This window comes from Botryllus schlosseri, chromosome 15, assembly GCF_051294905.1.
Source record: "Botryllus schlosseri isolate E-star chromosome 15, Bs_hap1, whole genome shotgun sequence".
Lineage (NCBI taxonomy): Eukaryota > Metazoa > Chordata > Ascidiacea > Stolidobranchia > Styelidae > Botryllus > Botryllus schlosseri.
Genome location: NC_137250.1, coordinates 2841843 through 2859422, shown reverse-complemented (window position 1 = coordinate 2859422; position 17580 = coordinate 2841843). Strand labels below are relative to the sequence as shown.

At 40.9% G+C, this 17580-nt stretch overlaps 1 protein-coding gene and 1 long non-coding RNA gene across 2 annotated transcripts in view; one reads left to right on the top strand and one right to left on the bottom strand.

The window, feature by feature from the left end:
- The window catches only part of LOC145457646 (uncharacterized), a 379671-nt gene that overhangs the window by 103715 nt on the left and 258376 nt on the right, over window positions 1–17580 (bottom strand). The window lies entirely within an intron of this gene.
- Window positions 4703–10592, top strand: LOC145457532 (sterile alpha motif domain-containing protein 3-like). The gene is made up of 8 exons (XM_080335753.1): window positions 4703–5881; window positions 5941–6214; window positions 6325–6418; window positions 7408–7569; window positions 7631–7843; window positions 7913–8037; window positions 8878–8957; window positions 10020–10592. Exons 1-5 carry the CDS (start codon window positions 5836–5838, stop codon window positions 7742–7744), a joined length of 690 nt encoding a protein of 229 aa, XP_080191879.1. The 5' UTR covers window positions 4703–5835; the 3' UTR covers window positions 7745–7843; window positions 7913–8037; window positions 8878–8957; window positions 10020–10592.

The following is a 17580-nucleotide window of genomic DNA, read 5'->3' as shown; positions in this document are numbered from 1 at the left end:
AATGTCAGTGGCGGCTCGTCCTATAGGGCAACTGGGGCATTGCCCCACCTAAAATTCTGTTCAATAACAGTTTAACCATTTATAGACGCACAGCAATCAGTATATACCGAGATCACGGCGAAACCCGCATTATTCTTGTGCTTTCGCTAACAAATGCCCATACATAGCGAAGTCTCTGCGAAAATCGAATTCTCTTCTGTGTTTTCGCTTTGTGAATGCCTAGCCGGGGCTTGCCCCGGTAGCGCTCATAACAAGCTTTCACTATCTATTCTCTCAAAGCCGTGCACAATAAAGAAACGGTGATTTACTCTCTCCTATTCGTAAAATGGCCGAGCAAGTGGGGCAACTATGCCTGTCGCCCTTAAGGTGTGATGTAACAATCGTATCTATATCTGAACTCGGTTACCGTGATATGCGTTGACTCGACCTTTGCTGGTATATGTCGATTTTGACGGTGTTTCGCACCATGATAATTCTTGAAACTTGGTACGATATGTCGTGAAGGTAGTATTTAGCACTGCTCCAAGTTTCAGGCTTGCTACTCAAAGATAAGGGTGGTAATTTCGTTTCCGAAGTTCAGTGTGTGCTGATCTATCATGAACATTGTACAGCAAACAGATTTTACTCAAAAGCCGGTATTGGTCTCCATTGATTTTGACGATGTTCCATACCGAGATCGGTCATGATATTTGGCACAGTAAGTCTTAATGTTAGTATCGACCGCTGTAATAAGTTTTAAGTTTGTCACTGAACTATGTTTGTGGTAATTTCGTTTCCAAAGTCGAGTAAGAGCTGACTCTTCATTTATCGCTAACAGATTTACGCAAAAGCCGTTATTGGTCTCTATTGATTTTAACGATGTTCCATACCTAGATCTGTCATGAGCTTTTGCACGGTATGTCTTGATTTTAGTATCGAACGCGGTGTCAAGTCTTAAAGTTGACGCTCAATGATTGAGGCAGTTATTTCGTTTTCGAGGTCGAGTGTGGTAGAGATGCGCGCTGATCTGATACTTAGCCTACCTACATCATTGCGGATCTCAAGGAAAAGCCGGTGTCTGTCTGTGCTAATCTAGTCTGCGTTCCATAACGAGATCGGTGATGATATTTCCAATGGTATATCTCGATGATCGCATGAAACAGCTAACTAAGATTCTCGGTTTGCATTCAAATATTCACATAATTTTATGTTCGCCAATGTGCATTTCACTGTGAAATTGTGGCCTTCAAACCATTTGCTTACAATCCCCTGTCAAATGCGATAGCTATTTCATTTTCGATGTCGGCTAACAGCTGATCATTCGATCAGCCTATTCCTCGATCTATTTTACTCAAAGTTCGGTGTTCGTCTGTTTGTATTTTGACAGTGTACCATGCCGGAATGCATGGGTTATGAGATTGCGAATGCTACTTCTCGATGATTTCATGTAACAGTATGCTAAGTTTACGGCTTTCATTCATGTATTTATTGATTAATATATTTTCCAACGGCGATTTGGCAGTAGACAGTAAGCCGTATGTGTTGCGTCACAATCTCCAGTTTCAAGGCCAAAATATACTATGTTGTTCCGAGACCGAAGTTTCGAGGCTGCTGTCCTTAGTTATTCAAAGACCATTCAAATTGATGTTCTGGATTCAATATGACAGGCCCAATCTATGAGATAACAATTGCGTATGTGTCCGAAGTCGTTGACCTTTGCAGTTAGGCTTACGCAATCTCTCGAGTTCTAGTCATTGGAATTAGTCTGGTCAAGTCAAGTGCGAACATGAATCGTATTGAATCTTTGCTCCGTACGTAGGCTAGTTTACGCAGTTGCCTTTAGAGCGAAAATTAAAGGTCTAGAAGACTACTCCTTGTCGATTCGACATTTTCCTGTCTTTTCATTGTATAATATTTTTGTGGTGTATTGAACTGATAAAATTGCTAATAAACCAATGATGATGATGATAGAAATTGACCAGTCCATTGATCCAATCGTACGCCGGGTACCTCCGCTTTGGTTGCCTATCACCTGGTCGTAACTCGTAACCACCAGCTCAGTGGTCGTAACACACCAGGATCGTGTACGAAACACTTTCGGACGGCCTATCGATTTGCGTAATCTCTAACTCTACCATGAAATCATAACGCATGCTACTAAGGATGACCTGATAATTGATTCGTGGCATAGGGACGATTCTTAGTTCACGTACATTATGTAAAATAATCCTTTGATTAAAAAAAAAATGAATAAAACATTTGTTACCACACTTCAAGTCACGCCTCACCGGCAAACCTCTCGCGGCACCTACGTTAAAATCACTGTTGTCGGGAAATTCATGTGACCATCATATTAAAGTTACTTTTTTACGTTGGAAAACGTCATTGTGACGTCATGTTGATAAAAGTCGCTCGCAGCCCTTGCCCCACCACCCGATATTGTCACGAGCCGCCACTGCATAATGTGCATGGCGTCATTTTGATCAGAGACAAAAGATGGTTGTTGGCCCTAATATTAAAATACCTGGCATTACAACACGTGCGGTAAAACTGGAATGTTTCAGTAAATCGAATAGACATCAATGTTTAAAAAGAGCGATATCATTTTTAAAAGCCTTCGGACTATATCGATGCTTTTCGGTCATAATCGTACAAGCGGAAACAATCGGATGGTGCTCGAATCAGGAAAGATGAATGTTCGTCAGGTTCGTTCAAGTCGTATAAATTGATGGATATCACAGAAATAACACAGGAACAAGATGTTGCAGCTCAGCATCGTTTTCAAAAATATCCCGAACATCAGCTGGAATGAAATAATTATAAAATATTAGAAGTAGTTTTAGTGAACAGAAGACTTTCTGCTGAATAAAGATTAGATAAATGAATAAATTATTTCAAAAACCAATGGTTCGAGACATTAGCTGAAAGATCGGTGTCACAGTAAGTCAGGGGTGGGCAAACTACGGCCCGCCACACCGTTCTGTGCGGCCCGCGAGAGTCTGAAGAAACTTTTTAAAAGTGCTGATAAAATCCGCACTAAAATCGAATAATGCAGGTCTTGAATAAACTTTTTCTCAGTATATTTTACCGTGATAATTCTAAGGCAGTGGTACTAAAACTGGAGTGCGCCCCCTCAGCTGAAAAAATTTTTTGCGCTCCGCGCGATTCTCCTTCACTTCATCGTTATTGCTCTGTATTTAGTCTCAATTTCATATTTAAGAAGCCCTGATCCACAGTCCTAACCTTCCGTGCCATCAAATTATATGTTAGATTTGCTAGCACCCTGGCTGCGTTTTGTGATATGACGATAAGGCTGTCGAGAAATCTTTCACCATCATAAGGGGGGGGGGGCGTGTCTTAAAGAAATCCTAAACGAGATTGACGTAATTCGGATGACGAGTGGGATTTCATATTGGCCACTCCAGTTTTAATTATTTCAGTGATGTGTTTATATACAAACGATTTGCGCGTGTCTTAGGTAGATTCGTTCTCTGTACGCGTAGAAATGGGGTATTTATATTTTATCTACACATCGTAGAAGTGTGCTTGGAGCTCTAACATGGTTGTGATGCCGTCAGCATTATGTGTCCTGGAACTGAATCAAAAGTGGAATTAGTAAATCTATGAACATATCGCTGCTAAAAGATTTAAATTGCAATCCTGTTCTAAGAATCGAGACGGGACAACCGACTTTCATCTTTATAGTTATGACAAATTGGTTATTGAGGTCGACCTATGAAATCTCGCCACTATGTTTCTGACGTGTGTACGATATCATCACAGCAATGTTTGTTTTGTTTTAAATAAGAACATATATAATCTCCATGTTGTTGTTGTTGATTATTATTTGATTGGCGATTATAACGCAAGTGGTTTTGTTCGCCATATCCAAAAAGTCATTTACCATCTAGGGGTTGGTATTAAATTACAAAATATAAACTCAAATATATGTCCTCACTATATATTCAAATACCAATATTGCGTTTCGGTTGATCTCAATTTCATATAGTGCGGCCCGCGAATGTATTTAGGTGTTGAATGCGGCCCGCGAGCTCAAAAGTTTGCCCACCCCTGCAGTAAGTAAATATCAGAAAGCTGTAAAAAGGACATAATTCTTTTATTAATCGCTATTCTCATTTTCTGCAGATTTTTACTCGACAATCTGATCAAGTTCCTCTTCAGTGCAGACTCGTCAGCGACATTCCACATAATCTTGCCATCTACAGACAACTCGGAGCGTGTGTACAGGCATGGTCTGCGGCGTGACGATTCTTCCCCCTCCTTGTCACTTGAAGTCGTCAAGCGGTTCCGTGTGCTACTCTGTCGAATGGATACACACTTGATAAAAATTGGATACAAAATATGTTCTGCTACGCTAACAGTCAAGAATGACCTTTCAAGGCAGCAATTTGAGAGCGAATCATATTTGCTACGAATAAATGAATAAAACCAATTAGAGTCGCTGCATACACTGTAAATCTAAAAGGTGGAAAAAATGGTAGGAAAATGGAGGAAGATACTTTCTCTCCATTTATCCACCGTATCTCCACCACATATGGAGGAATTAAGAGGGTGGAAAGAGGGAGGAATGAATAGTCTACCATGTTTGGTGGAAAACAGTTATTGACATGGTGGAAATCAAAAATGACTGTTCGCAAACTGTCGTATTGCCCAATTAAAACATTACAGTCGATACTGGCTCATAGTTAATAACGTCATCAGACACGAATTTGGAGTCGAGTGTTGTTTTTCACTAAATATATAAAGTCATAGTCGCATGCATTTTGGAATATTGATAAAATATTAAACAGTTTTATTCAAGTGGTTTAGCCAGTAGAGGGATTAGTAAATTTGAAAATGTCTGACTGCTATAATGGATTGTGATAATTATTTCAAGATCCTGCACGACCGTAGCATAACTAAAACCGTATATTATTATTGCCAATATTTTCACCAATGAACCGTGACCGGCGGTAATTCAGCATCCGGGACTCTGACAATTTGCTATTTCGAATATACGGGGAAGCGCTCTCCGTCGTCAGTCAGTCAGTCGACAGAAAAAGATATCTATATATTCATTGATTTTGAGTTAATCACAGTTATGAATATTGTTGAGTTTAGTTCATAAGTTGTGTCATCTGCTTAATCGATTTCTTATGAAGTACCGGTATCGCTCGTGACTAAAAATACAATGAACTTGCGGCTTGCCATAAGCAGTACCTGAGAGATGAGAATGATGCATCTGATGACCCGATACTGGTTTTCTGCTGATATCTTGTTTGGTGGGAAGGTAATTCAAGTAACCCAACGGGTGATTATAATGCAAGAAATTAGCTAGGAAGAATACATTTTCATATTCATGTATAGGCTACTATAGATAGAGCTATTGGGTATTCAAACTGGTTCTGTATTTAATTTTACCATCAGTAGCTGCATATTTATAATTTGGATTTTCATTGCGACTGCTGCAAGGAGAGATCTCGTTTAAATGAAAGGAAATCTTCTGATATATTTCTGGCGTCACAATTTTGTAAATGTGAGAATTTACTATGAATACATTCAGTATAATTCTGCCAATACTAAACGACGGATCACGGTCACGGACGATGCATAACTTGTCTTCAGTCCCGCTCAGTCCGACGTTTAGTATTACAGTATCTGTGGTTAATCAATATAGTGTTAGACTGTCATTCAGCATAATAATTGATACCAGTGCGTTTTAGGTATAAATTGAATGTTAAAATGTAAAATGTATGACTTAACAGGACATCAGTAGAGAAATTACTATGAATGTGTTGAAATGTCCTATCCTTGCATGCATGAACCAGTACTTGGACAGGAAGTCTCTATTGGCTCATGTTCGGCGCTGCCACTATATGTGTACAAACTTCAAGTGTTACGGGTGAGTTTAGGATTGACTTCATTTATCAATTTTTTCACCTCTATACCCAATTTTCCTAGAAAAAGTACAAAGCGTTTGCGACAGCAGCATCACTAGCGACTCCCTAACTGTGGATTCATCTGAACGTGATCTGATGGATGATTCAGTTGAATCATCACTTTCACGTTCACACCAACGATGGCCTGTGATCTACAACATCCCAACTTTTCCTCAATACCTGGTGCAACGCATCAAACACTTAGTACCTCGGAGCGCTGGCAATATCGTAATTCCATCAAGACTGAGAAAAGAGATCAGGACAATTCTCTTTCAAGATCTTTTGCAATATACTTTGTAAGTATAATTCTATTCAATTCATCCATGGTATATTGTTTTGAAACTCGTGCATGCATTTCGTTAGTTTGGATAGATATCAGCTAACTATATGCCGATCTATCTAACAGGTACCCGACTGCGCATCAGTATCAAGAAGTATGCTCGGCATTATTAAGAAACTATCCAGTTTTGAAAGACAATAACGAAGAAAATTCCAGCTATGTAAGTCAGCTGCATGTTTCTGTAGTCCTGGGCAAATATCCATAGTAAACTGTCCTTGCCCATTACAGGTGAATTCCGGACTACTGTATGTTTTCATATCAGCGTATTATACGCACCAATATCGACGGCCGCTAACACATACTAATTGAATTACGTGTTGACGCCCACACAAATTTCTGCACATTGCCCAGGCCTGATATAATCTATTCTTGTTGACGATTTTTGGCGTATGATAAGCTTGCCAAAGAGTCCGGAAGCGCTGTCAATTAGCGAGTAACTGATGTCTGGTGAACAATTAAATACGCGCTGGTATTACGCAGCCTCGGCGACAGTTTTTGCAAATCAAAATGTCCGAACCTGCGCCACCTCGTAACCTCGTAAGTCGGCGCCTATGGTCTCTTTTGTCATGACTATACCTGTACACTGCACGCAGCTTCAATGTAGTTCTGAAGGCAATAATCACAATTCCAGAATAACTACAAGATAAGCCGAGTCCAAGTCGTTATGTTCAATGTTAGGTTTTCAGTTCAATCCACGTTTTGTCAATTCTGCTAAAGTGATTGGCTCCCATCCAGAATACAGTAATTTTCCTCAGTCTTAACAGTTTCTGGCTCTATTTTGCCAAGTATCAGGACTCATACTCGAAATAACTATTCTTCGAAGTTGCAATGAAAAATTGATTCGAGTCGATTCATTTAACGTATTTGTAAAAAAAAAAAGAATTGAGTCAAGTCGAGTCACCCAAAAATCGCGACTTGAGTCCATGCAATGGAACCACCTCAAAACAGCCCTCAAAGTCTGAAAATCGGCATTGTTCCCAATAATCGCTCAACGAAATTGACCATTGTTATGTTCATTGTGTTGTGGCGCTGCCAGTGTTGAAACAATGCCGATTTTCAGACTTTGCGGGCTGTTTAGGGTTTTTTTCTTGCTTTTAGTATTGGTACCCTCTGCAGAGTTGAGTGTAACAATAATTGCAATTTCTTCAGGGCTCGTGGCATATTGCCTTGAAGCAGAAGTTCAAGGACTATCGGAAACCGTTACAAGCTGAATTGGTGAATCAGATGAAGCAGAAGTATGGTACAAAACGAAAGAATGTTATTGAGGAAGAAGAAGAAACTAGCAGCTCAAGATGCAAAAGAGCCAGGGCTGTAAGTCCAATTAATTTTTATCTTGGTTTTGAGATGAGCTAGTTGAATTCTAATTTTTCAGGATAATTTCTGTCCGGATCTTGTCGAAGATCAACACAGCATTGATAATCACATAAAAGATATACAACAAGAAGTGAAAAAGAGGGAACCAAACAAAGTCACGCTCCTAGATTGAATGAAGAGGACCCACCAACACCGCAGAAATCAGATTTTAGAAGGGGCTCAGTTATCGGAGATACTCCTGAGCTATCCAGCACTATGGGATGCTCAATGGGTAAGTACAGTAATCTATAGGATGAATTGTCATTACACAGGTGTATCATATTTTATGTAACATATTAAGATGTTGAAAGAGGCTGAAACCTTGATTGGGTTTGATATTTTGAAGCACACAACACAGCCGCTACAATGTAGCTCAGGGCAAGATAAAGTGGCCTAAAGTTCCCAAGACTATTCAAGGATTACTTGGTGAGAATATTATTTCATGAAATTGTGTGGCATTGCAAATTTTCCGCTAACAACTTTTTTCGAATGAATTCAAGTGCAGTGGCTCTCTAACTTCCGCCGTTGCGAGGCAATTGTAGAAACTTGTTTGACTTGCGCCTCACCAATAATCGTGGCTTTCACAATAACATTGTCTCGTACCAGCCGGTTACAGTTGGATTCATTTCCAAAAATTACACGCATTCAAAATAAATATCGGAACACTAGAAGTCAGGGTTGTAATGACTCGAGTCATGACTCGACTCGAGTCAAAATTTTCGGATAACTCGAGTCATTTTTTTCAAAATACGGAGATGACTCGACTCGAGTCAATCTGTGTATTGACTCGACTTGTACTCGAGTCATTGCACATGACTCGGACCAAGTCATTGACTCGAGACTCAGACGGCCAAGACCGACATTTCATTGTAATTTCGTAGAATTGAGAAGTAACCATCCTACTGGGATTTCGTCTGATTGATACTGGTACTTGAAAATGCGACCAGAAACTGCTAAAAGGGAGAAAAATTAGTATATTATAAATGCTAAACATTCGATATCACCAAACATAGTTATATGAAGTGAGTTTAACAAGACTTTAACTGGAAACTGAGCAGTCAACATAATGACTTGGACTCGGACTCGAGTCATGATATCATGACTCGGACTTGACCCTCTGCTCGATGACTTGGACTCGGTGGTGAATTTAAAATGACTCGACTTGACTCGAGTCAAAATAATGAAAGTGAAATTGACTTGTGACTTGGTTACAACCCTGCTAGAAGTAATCATCGATGGTTCTAATAACCTGCGTCTGCTTTATAGGTGATGGAGTGGTGGATTGGCGTGCTGGTACACCATCCATGTTTGGAGAAAGATATGACAATTTTCTTCATATTGGAGAGGTAAGCTGTTCGTAGATAGATGATGTATTATGTATAATACACATTGTTAAAACTAAACAGTTAGTTAGTTGATCGTAAACTAACTAAGGTTTATTTTTATTTGATTTTGAAAATTCAATAGTTGTAGTTCTAGTTGCTGATTTTGAAAATTCAGTAGTTGTAGTTCTAGTTCAGTGGTTCTCAACCGGAGGTCCACGAAGCATTTTCAGGGGGTCCGCGAAGCCTCTAAATTTATACCATAGTTGATAACGTAATTTGTGTTTGTTTTTTTGAATTAGGAAAATCACGAGGCCGTCTCGCTTCATTAAAAACTCCAAACTCACATCAGCAGAATGGCCGTCTGATATGAAATATCCAGCTGTGAGACTCATTTTAATTGCTAAATTGCCAAGAGCCTACTGATACAAATATTTTCAAGAAAAGTCTTTTTTTTGCACGCTCCCGCGTGGTCCTTGACGGTCCAAAAGGGGTCCGAGAAGACAAAAAGGTTGATAACCACTGTTGTAGTTGCTGATTTTGAAAATTCAGTAATTGTAGTTCTAGTCTGGTTTCTACCTCGCCATCTCATCCGCGTAAGCGGTGTCTTACAAAATTCCGAGAAGTGACCCGTGCTACAAGTCGGCAAATACAGAATGAAAAATAAATAATACCGGCCCGGTGTAAATGACCATAGTGGTAGACCGGTGTTTCATAACCGAGTCACGAGTCAATCCATATTTCTGATATGCCCCAACAATTTCTACCAATAGAAAGTGTCAAAATTGCTCAATTAAATAGTTTCATAGACCTGGTACAGGCGTCGCATAGCTTTAGTAATAGATTGGAGCTCATGAGATTGAAATACATACTTCATCGCGACTGAAATATATACTTCATCGCGACCAAAGCAGACTGACTTGACAAGATTATTTTTAAAAGTATAAATCAAATGAGCAACACTTCGTGACACAAAGTCATGTTTATAACTTGCGCATTGGTAATATAAATTGTCCCATGTACTAAACCTATCTCGATATCATAATGATCTTAAGTCCGAAGATTTCATAGTTATATATCTTCCAGGTTTCTATCTCTCCATATCCAACGATGGTCTACAATTCTCAATATAGCCTGCACTTGGATGGACTCGTCTTCTCAAAAAGCATTGAAAGTTTTGATGAAGCACTTGCTCTTCTGATCGCAGCTCATTGGATATTTAACATCAAGTTTCAGAAGATTATCAAGCACACTCTCACCTTCATTTCGTCATATACCTGCAAAAGCTGCCTGGCATAGAGCTGACAAATTCCGTTGTGAGGACTACCAATATGTTGCCATAAACAATGGAACTGTCATCATAGTTATGTAGGGTTACCATACGGAGGCTCGAGCGGGTCATTCGGAAGTCGATTGTAAGTGCCTACTTTTAATTTTAGTCAACACCACTAAATTTAAGTAAAAAGATGGTAATTCTGGAGTCATCACTTTCAGTCAACACCAAAAGTTTTCCAGCAAAAAATAGCAAAATCTGCCGTCATTCTTGATCAACTAACTTTCCTGAATTGGTAAAATTGTCCTCCTTTTTGATTCCGTAATATGGTAACCCTACAGTAATGGCTGTTTGAATTCGCTTAATAAAATGCATGAAATACCATACTTGTATGTTTTCAATTGGATTTGTATTTTTCGGTATTGCATATAGCGCAGCGATGTGTGGCAGCTGACAGATAGGTTGGGGTGGAGGGTATTCCCCCATATAGGGAGGAAGGTATTCCCCCTTATAGGGAGGAAGGTATTTCCACCATGATGGGGGTGGATTTTCATTCCACCATAAATGGTCAAAAGCGTGAACCACTTTTAATGGAGGAAATCTCCACCTTTTAGATTTACAGTGTACGCATTGATTACAATTACACATGAGTACCATTCGTGATTAGGCGTCGTCGCGAACGGTCGTCTCCAGAGTAGCTCGAGCTAATCAACGAATTCTGGCAGGTTAACAGTACGCTGGACTCGGTCGTTTAAGCAGCAACGGTGTTCTCTATAATAGGCTTGTTTAGAAACTACTTCCCGCCTGTAGATAGTGTTCATGGACACAATTAAGTCGCCTTCTGCGGGTAAGCGCGTGTCGTCAGAAGCGTTCAATTCAGCAGATGGCGATGATAGTGATGACTCACCAGGTCGTGCAGAAGTAGCGGCGAAATCATTTGCCGTAGGCAGGAGAAATTAGCAATACCGTGCCATTGAATGACGTTGCGGATACTATAGACGCAAATACTGAACCGATGATATGTGCCACATCCCAAGTTATCCCTTCCGTTCCTGTATATAGCGCACCATCTATTCGTGACCTCGCATACTCAGGCAGTACCGCTAGCTCACCGAGTTCTAGCAGCAATAATGAATCTCGTAAAGTTGCCTCGTTACAGGTAGTACTATCCGCAAATGGCGAGGGTAGGAAACTCAAACACTATCGTCCCAATGTGATAAATTCTTGGCTTCATAAAACAATTGGTCCCTACAAAGCCATTCGGGTTTTCCCTTCGGGTGATTTATTAATAACCTGTAATAACAGCAAGCAGGTTACCAAATTGGTTACCAGCAACTTGATAACTGACGGTAAAACAAATATAGAAATCAGGGCGTCACCATACCCCGCTCGATCTGACGGCATTCGCGCCGTTATTTCTGGTGTTCCACTAGAGTTCACTGATGATGAATTGAACAAAGATCTCTCGGAATTCGGGGTCAGCTCCGTGAAAAGACTCACTAGAATGACTAGTGAACGTAAGAGAATGACTAGTGAACGTAAGAGGGTGGAGACAATGTCTCTATTGCTCCACTTCCAGTCAGAACAGTACCCCCGCTCTGTATCGATTGGTTACTCATCTTTCCGGAGGAGGCCATACAAACCACCGCCATTACGTTGTTACAAGTGCAATCATTACGGGCACACCAACGACAACTGTCGTGGGAAAAAAATGCAGCACAAATTGCGGTAGTCGAGACCACGAGTATGAGCAATGCCAAAACGACAAAAAATGTGTTAACTGTCTTCAGTGTCACAGCGTATGGCGGATGTCCCGTAGATAAGGCTGAAGCCAAAATCTTAGCAATAAAAGAAAAGACCAATGTGCCATTCGAAAAAGCAAAAGAAATGTTCGCAGAGAAAGTTGTTCTTTTGGGGAATGATACGATGCCAAGCCTGACCGTCGGTTCAGTACCACGGAATACACGGCGCACGAGTAGGAAATGGCGATCCAAATACCAAGCGGCATATCCTGCTCTTAACGATGGTGACCTCCGACACGTACACAGCAATCAACAGCAATACACACCAGTTAAGAAAACGCCAAACTGCGCAAATCCTTTGAATAGTACAGGGCAATTCGACACCGATCGTCTTTTTGCGCTAATAGCCGAGATAGTCAACATTACCATTGCGCTAATAGCCGAGATAGTCAACATTACCATATCTACTTGTCGTTCTTGTGATCATGATGTTTTCAACATCGTTAGCGAAGCTTCCTCCAAGTATCTTGGAATGTCCATTGAACCCCAATGAACCTCTTGAAGAGCTCTTCCGCGATATCTTTCTTACAATGGAACTGTCGTGGAATTTATAGGAAACTACCCGAATTTGAACATTATCTTACCACTCTCCGACCACCACCGGATATTATTCTGATTCAAGAAACCCACCTTATCAGTGAATATACTCAGCGATTCAACGGCTATACCCTCTATAGGAAAGACCCAACCCTGCACTCGGGCACTCGGGAGGTGTAGCAACCTTTGTTACAAACTCGTTGCATTCATCATGTCACCGAATTAGGACTCCACCAGAAATCGATGCCATCCCAGTACAGGCGGGTGATCTGAAATTATGTAACGTATACATATCCCCGAGCTATCAACTGCAACCAAGTGACCTGGAGTTTCTTGAAGGGTTAACTTCAAAGTATATCGTGTTCGGCGACTTCAACGCACACCACTCATCTTGGGGCCCAACAACAAACAACCGTGGTATCCATCTTTACGATGTCATAGGAAAACATAATCTCGTGCTTTTGAACACCTCGGTACCTACTCGTCTTTACTTAGCATCCAATGCCAGATCACGGGGGTCCCTTCTGCGCATCCAATGCCAGATCACGGGGGTCCATTCTGGACCTTACTATCACTGCGCCGGATGTTGCCAGTAAATGTAATTTGACTTTTACCGATCAATTGCTGGGAAGTGATCATTTCGTGGTACGCACTTCTTACAATGTTAGTTAGGACAATAAAAACTTCAGTGACAATAGATTCGTGGAATCTAAATAGAGCCGATTGGAATAGCTTTTCCGGACTCGTGGGTTCCGAGATCTTATCCACTTATCCCGATGATGTGGAACGATCTAATGAGGGTATCAGGCATGCGATCGTATCAGCAGCGTCAAGGTCTATACCTCGGTCAAAACACTGCGGTAAAAAACCAGTTACCTGGTGGAACGATCTTTGTAACCGAGCGATCAGGCGTAAACGGGTGGCTTACATGAACATGAAAATACATGAAAATGAAAATATCATTCAATCTTCTCGATATTCTATCCTTAAGAAAAATGCGAGTGAAAATGAAAATATCATTCAATCTTCACGATATTCTATCCTTCAGAAAAATGCGAGTGGAGTGCCGTAGAGCTATTCTACAAGCGAAACGAGTGAGTTGGGAAAGCTTTTGCGGAACATTGGATCGGAAAACGATCCTATCAAAAGTCTGGAGAGTAATCCGGTCAATTTCTGGGGGCAGCTCGTACGACGCATAAAGTTCGTCTTCTCCAAACAGTTTGACTATGCTCGACGATAAATCGAAAGCGGACCGGCTAGGTCTTCACTTTGCTACGGTGAGCAGTAACGAGAATCACAGTGATAATTTCTCGCAACTCCGATTAAACTTCGAGGCGGACGAGATGCAAGCGGTAATGTTTCAAACCGACGCCAAGAAGGATTACAACGTCGCCTTTTCAATAGACGAGCTGAAAGATGCCGTACATTCTCGCCGGAGCACATCACCCGGCGTGGATACGGTATGTGCGCCGATGTTGAAAAATCTTTCCCCTGGTGCCTTGAACCACCTTCTCTCTTTATATAATGCTAGTTGGGACCAGGGTACTATCCCACCTGAATGGAAAAATACAACGGTCATCCCTTTACTAAAAACGGGAAAGGACCCAGCATTACCGGAATCGTACAGGCCAATTTCTCAACAAGTAACATCTGCAAAGTAATGGAAGCAATGGTGGCGAGTAGATTGAGATGGTATCTAGAGAAAAACGGAACGGATTATTTGACAACTCGATATGCGGTTTTAGACAGGGTAGAAATACCCTGGACCATATTTTGCGACTACACGACTCGGTATATAAGTCTATTAACAGCCAAAGGTCAGTGATAGCGGTGTTTTTAGATATTGAACGTGCGTACGATATGCTATCGCGGAACGGGCTATTGTATAAATAGTCGCCACTAGGCACATGCGGGAAAATGCTCTCTTGGATTCGAGCCTTTCTAGAAGAAAGGACTTTTCGAGTAAGGATAGGATGTACATAATCCAAGTATGTTCTCGAAAACGGTACTCCTCAAGAGAGTACAATTAGCCCCCTCTTATTTAATGTCATGATCAACGACCTTCCGTCGAGCGTACAGTGCGAACAGCAGGCACTTTTTGCCGACGATTTCGCGATGTGGGAAAGCAGAATACCCATCGAGTCACTTCTCACTTCTACGCAATCATCTCTGAACCGCGTGCATGATTGGTGTACGAAATGGGGATTCAACGTATCGATGAGTTAGTCTGCCGCCATCTTGTTCACTCGGGAACGTAAAATCAGTACGCTCTCGCTCAGCGTGGGCGGCGTGGAGCTTCAATTCGTTCAGTCGTACAAATATCTTGGAGTCGTTTTCGACACATCCTGATCCTACAAACATCACGTCGACCATATCATTTCAAAGTTCTCCAAGCGGCTGAGTATTCTTCGACTTCTTACAGGAACGTCGTGGTGTGTCTCCAAAAAGTCACTCCTTCCTATATACCGAGCTACCATTCGCTCAGTAACAGGAGCTACCATTCGCTCAGTAACAGATTACGCACTTACCAGCTTATGGTTTCGCCCCAAACCGCTACGTTGAAAAAATACGCAGAATGCAGAACATGGCTATACGCCTTTGCCGTGGAGCCATGCGCAGTACACCCATCTGCACGCTGCAATCTGAATGCCACGAAATGCCCTTTCATATTAGACATCAATACCTCTTATAACTAGTTATAACTACCGCAGCCACCTATTGAGTTACCGCAGTCACCTATTGAGTAAGTGTTCCGCCCACCTGTCTCGTTGCAGTTGCAGCTACCGAATACACATGGAGACACAACAGGATTGGTCACTACATTCATCTTGAATTATGCAAACATTTTAACATCACCACTTCGACAAAAGATTGGTACGATTACAGCCCACCACCAGTGACAGAAAACGAACAAGTAAAAATTCTGTGGGATGTATACCAGTTATAACTGACCGCGAAATCAGGAGCAACCACCCGGATATAATCGTCAAACTAAAAAAAAGAGAATGCTTATTCATTGAACTGGCTGTCCCAGCTGATCATTAAATATATTGCAAAAGACATCAGAAAAACACTTCAAATACGCAGATCTCTAATGGAATGTGAGAAAATGTGGCGATGCAAAATAAACATTGTTCCGATAGTCGTTGGCGCTACTGGCCGGGGTCATAAGCAAAAAACTCATGAGACATATCCAACAAATTTCGGGTAACGTTCGATTCGACATGATCCAAAAGATCACATTATTCGGCACTGTGCACATTCTTCGGAAGGCCTTGAATGCACCAGTGGACTAAAATTACATTGTGAATCACAGCATAATTTGTGTAATTTCGATTCTTGTTCTTCGATCATCTCTACTTCTGCTCTGTAACCCTTGCCAATTCTTCATCTGCTGCAATTCTGTAATCTGACTTCTCCATGTATTGCGTAGGATAACAATTTGAATGTATTACTGAAATTTTAAAAATCTACTCAAATCTCGCCATTTTCCTTTGGGGTCGGGTTGCTTCCCTGATTATGAGTGTATTTACCAGTTTTACTGTGAATGAAGAATATAATAACACATGGTATATATAGAAATATATACCATGTATTGTCCGTTTGTATTGTCCGTTGTTTGGTCCTTGGTAATACGGAAATATATCTTCTATAATTCCGTATATATCCTTGTTTTCAAGATCCTGCAAATTACCCATTTTAAATGCGAGGTATTATCGCCACGTCATTTTTTGGTGGCTTAGGTGCACTGTTCAGAGCATCCTTCCACACCGTTGATCCACCAAGTTCCACGTTCAAAATCCCGTCTTCGCCAATGCAATATGCGAGCCTTGCCGTGTAATTTCTCTTTCCTTCCCTGTTACCATATTGAATAATTTTATTTTTATGAAGTCATATTGATGTTACTTTTCCTACGATATTAGTTAAACAGGAAAAAAATGCAGAATTAATGCAGAATTCAGTAATGTAGATGACCAATACGCTTATTCGTTCGATGAGTGGGAACCTATTTCTACAATACCATTTGTTTGATTTGGGCTGCCTTGCTCGACGGATGCATTATTCGTAAGTTTGTTCCGTGGCGTCCATTCTTCGGAGTATTTCTTTTAGATGGATCTCCAGATGGCGACGGATCCTCTGACCGGGCGTAAAACTTCATACACGTTAAACCGCATATTGGCCGGAAAATCATTATGACCCGGAACTGTTACTTCTGGTTTAGGTTCAAATCGCACATCTTGTTCTCCGAGTGTTTTCCTCATCGCCTCCAATAATCTGAATGAGAAGATACTTTCCTTCAGAAAACAATACTGAATTGTAGCATATAATCGACGATAAGATCATATATGATCTGGTTCACATCCGTATATTGTCCGTGTTAGATTACAAAAGAATATTACTGAAATTAATTTGAGGACGAAGAACATACGACACATACACTGTGCCCACATTTAAGGTGTTTCAAAAATCACCTTCAAAGAGGAGGGAAATTTTCTACCTAATTCTAACTGGTGGTTGTTTTTCCACCTCATCATGAGGTGGGCAACTTTCCACCTTGCCCTATCCGGATTCCACTTCATCCTACCCCGATATCCTCGAGGAACGCCCTATAGGTACAGCATATAACCATACTTTAAGCATTCACAAAACACTAAATCACCTTCATTCCAATTACTGTATTTTTGCAAATTAGTCATGAATGTGATCCAGTTTGGCGTAAGCTGCAGTACCGATGTCTTTTACACCTGGCAAACGCGCCAGAAAAATGACTTGACAATCAGAAACTGCATTTCGAAGATCCAATGAATATTAGCATGACTGCAAATGCGTCATTGAAGCTCTCGATATTCTTCACCTTTTCAACATCAAACCAGACGGTCCAGTCTCTCTTCATTGTATCGAAGCAAATTGTAGGACACGCGGAGTTGGGTGTCTTAAAGAAATGAATTATTATGTGAAAGAAGTATCAGGTCGAACATACTCTATACACACACACACATTGATGTTCTTTCAGTAATCAGCTTATGATATATAC